Source organism: Gracilinanus agilis, chromosome 1 (genome assembly GCF_016433145.1).
Source record: "Gracilinanus agilis isolate LMUSP501 chromosome 1, AgileGrace, whole genome shotgun sequence".
In the NCBI taxonomy this organism is placed as follows: domain Eukaryota; kingdom Metazoa; phylum Chordata; class Mammalia; order Didelphimorphia; family Didelphidae; genus Gracilinanus; species Gracilinanus agilis.
The window spans coordinates 759,841,093-759,844,768 of NC_058130.1; the positions used below are offsets into that span (position 1 = coordinate 759,841,093).

General features: G+C 44.9%; 1 protein-coding gene across 1 annotated transcript; it reads right to left on the reverse strand.

The window, feature by feature from the left end:
- Nucleotides 1–1,516: 1,516 nt before the first annotated feature.
- Nucleotides 1,517–3,346, reverse strand: LOC123232385 (mas-related G-protein coupled receptor member X1-like). The gene is made up of 2 exons (XM_044658812.1): nucleotides 2,426–3,346; nucleotides 1,517–1,573 (listed from the first exon to the last, which is right to left on the reverse strand). Exons 1-2 carry the CDS (start codon nucleotides 3,344–3,346, stop codon nucleotides 1,517–1,519), a joined length of 978 nt encoding a protein of 325 aa, XP_044514747.1.
- Between the last annotated feature and the right edge of the window lie 330 nt (nucleotides 3,347–3,676).

Consider the following 3,676-nt stretch of genomic DNA (forward strand, 5'->3'; position numbering starts at 1 on the left):
AACTGTTATTTTCTTGCCAGATCTCTCCCACCTTCCTCAACATCTCATTTTTGAACTCTTCAATAGCTTGTGACCAGTTTTCATTGTTTTGGGAAGGTTTGGATACTTGTTTGTCCTCCTCTGTTGTCTGGATTTTCTGTGTGTAAAAGTTGTCGAGTGTTCTAGAGTTTTTCTTGATAATCTTTTTCTTCTGGGGTTCTCGGCTTGCCATTGTTAGCCCTGCCCCTTTTCAGCTTTGTCTTCACACTCAGGGTCTGCCTGTACTTTCTAAGCTTCTGAGGGCTCAGGTCTCCTTGTCCTCGGAGTCAAGCCTCCTGGTCATCCCCAGTCTGCCCCTCTGCCCGAGGCCCTAGTTGATGGTATAATGAAGCTCTTTGAATAAAGGCCAAGGGGTTTATTAAAACAAGGGTAAGCTGAGGGAAGAGAATTACGGTCTGGAACCTGTTGCTAAGGTTGAAGCCAGTGCTGGGGAGGGTCAAGGTTGAGGTCAGGCTTGGGGAACCAGCCCCTCAGCCAGGGATAAATTTCACTGCTCTGTTGTAAAAAGGGTTTAGCAGCCTAACAAATGAGGGTAATGGTTTGGTTTAAGGTTGTCCCTGTCTGCCTAAAGAAACTAATTTCCCAATTTCTCCTCCCCCTAAATTCCCTCTTCCCAGGGCCCAATGGGGAAATCCAGGGGAATAGCAGGATGTCAAAGGAGAGGTCAAGGAAAATCATCCCCACAGTTGGTTCTCCAGGAATATTTATAGTCCCAGTTCCAATGGTTTTGGCTGTGAGACCACTGGACTGTCTTGGTCAACATTCCATTTCCCTAACTGCCAGGGTTGCTTCTGTTGGTTTTGCAAATGCAAGAGATTCTTGTAGCTACCCTGCATTACAAGAGCATGACACATGGAACCTTGAGGAGTCTGATTCTTGACTCTATCCCCTCCATTACAGAGACTGACAAGGGCAGGGCAGGGAGACCTGGGGCCTCAGAGAATGATTTTCTTCTTTCTCTACTTTCCCAGACAGGGTCAGTGGCATTTGTTGGAATGGCTCTCTTGTAGATTTGTGACACCAAATTTCTGGACCTCCTTCTCGTAGTAAATACTGGAGCCTCTAGCCAGTAGGGGTTCCTGAATACAGGGAGCATTTTTCCTGGAGTCAAGAAGATCTGAGTTCAAAACTAGTTTCAAACACCAGCTTTGGCAGTGCATGTGCAAATCACTGAAACCCTGACCTCCCTCATTTTCCTGAACCATAAAGTGGGGATTATGAGAGTATCTACCTCCCAGAGATAAAGTGAGGATTAAATAAAATATTTGTAAGGCCTGTAGCAAAGAGCCTGGCATATAGTAGGCAGTTAATAAATGTTTGTTTGTTAAAGTTCATTACAGTTCAAACCCCAAGAACCACCACAAGAGCAGGGGAGGGATCTTGTCTCCTCTCAGAAAGGTGTTAGGTGTGATCCTGCTGTTGGCAGGGGTGGGGGAAGGAGAGGTAATTTCAAGGGTTCCCTTGTCTGTTCTTATCCTCAGGATAATTTATCCAGAGTGTTGGGGAGGGAAGTGTCCTTTGCCCAGATCTGCAACTGTAAAATTAATATAGGCGAGCACAATATAAAGGACAAAAAAACACAATAAAATAAAGGTTGAGATTGTTTCAGATACTTTTGATAGATGTTATTAAACATATCTTCAGTGGTAAAGTGAAGCTCAAAGATGAACTTCCTTTCAGGGTCAGGCACAAGGAATGATAAAGAGATTCTTGTTATAGAAAATTAAGCTTTATATATATTTCTAATTCTAAGGGATTCTAACTCCACCCAAATAAAACTCCCAGGTTCTGCAAGGAACTGCTTCTCCTGTGGTTCACAGGCTACACTAATCTTCCCACATCTAAGTAACCAAATTTTTACTATTCTAAATAAAACTAAACACTCTAATTATTAACTTCAACTTTAAGTTATAAAGATATATAAGCCTAGCTGGTTGTCTCAATAAGAATCTAGTTAGGACTCTGGGCCTTAACAGACTCAGAGTACAAATCAAAGACCAGATTTTCTTTGGTCTTTTCAGAGTTTAACCAATCTAGACACAGTAACAGATAAATGAATAGTGTTTCCCAAGTTGAAAAAGAAAACACTCCACTCCTTCAAGTCTGTAAATCAGACAGAGAGAGAGGCAAAGATGTTACCTTCTCCAGCCTTGCGAGAGAAAATTCCTGCAGGTGGCTCTGTCAACTGCCAGAAGCCAACTGTCAAAATTGTCACACCCACAGAGTGAAACTGTCATAGAGAACAAAAATGGTTACAACTGCCAACAGTTGAAATTAACTCTCAGCTCTGCTTCAAACTCCAATTCTTCCTCCAGCAGCTTCTCTACTTCTTATCTCTAAACCAATAAAACAATACTTATTTTCTAGTATGATCCTCATACTTCACCTGCTCCTCCCCCAAGGCCCTCTGGAGGACCACCCTGAGGGGTTCCCTCCCTCTTTTACATGATTGGCTGCCCAGGAAGAAGTAAATGAAAGGGTTTGCGCTGCTGTTCACACAAGCCAGGAGCCTCGAGATCCTATAAGGTATTAAAGAGATGTCCATGAAAAACTGCATTGAGTCAAAAATTCCCAAGGGCAGGCCACAGAGCAGGAACACGAGGACTGCAAGCAGGACCAAGAGATAGAGCCTGGGGGGCCTCCTGCGCCTGGAGCTGCACTGGACCCTCAGCACCAGGCTTAGGCTCGACATGCAGAGCACACAGGTGAGGAGGGAGAACCACCCAAACCCAACAAAGAGCAGAGTGGGGTAGAAAAGGTCAAAAACCAGGTGATTTGCAAGGAAATAAAGAGCCACAAATGCTCCCCAGGATAGGCCCTGCAGTGCCCATAGGAATGTGCACACAGTAGCAGACATGTGCTTGGGCCGATGACATCGGTACCAGATAGGGAAGAGCACTGAGAGACAGCGCTCAGTGCTGATTGCCACCAGAAGGGTTAAACCTACAAAATAGGGCAGGTTTAGGATGCAGGGCCCTAGCAGTTCAGGAACAGTGTCTAAATCTCCAAGAATTTCCCACAGGCACAACACAAAGCAGCTACCAAGGAAGAGGGCATCGGACCCAGCCAGGTTGAGGATGTAGACGGAGAAGGGGCTCCTCTGGATGCGGAAGCCCAGGAGCCACAGGATGATGCTGTTGCCCACCAGCCCACCAACAGCAATGGCAAGAGAGAGGATCTCCACCCAGTACCCAAGGGCAAATTCTCCAGGTGTCTCAGCCACAGGATCTAAACTCGAATTTGTAGTCATCTGCACTGTGATGTCAATAACAGATTCTCTTTGCTCATGTGTGAGGGATACAGCCATAGTAGGAGGTTCCAACCTCAGAAAGCTCAGCTCCTCTTAGTCGCCCTGGGGACACCAAGACATGGACGTAGGTGAGAGAGTATTCCAGAGTTATCAATTCTAAGATGGAAGGTAGACTCTTTTTTATTTTTAAAAAGGGGACAGCTGGAGTTCCTGGGTTCAAATCTGGTCTTAGACATTTCCCAGCTGGGTAACCCTGGGCAAGTCACTTAACCCTCATTGCCTAGCCCTTACTGCTATTCTTCCTTAGAATAGATACACAGGATTGATTATAAGGCAAAAGGTGAAGGTTTAAAAAACAACAACATATTTTCTTTCTTAGAAATGAAA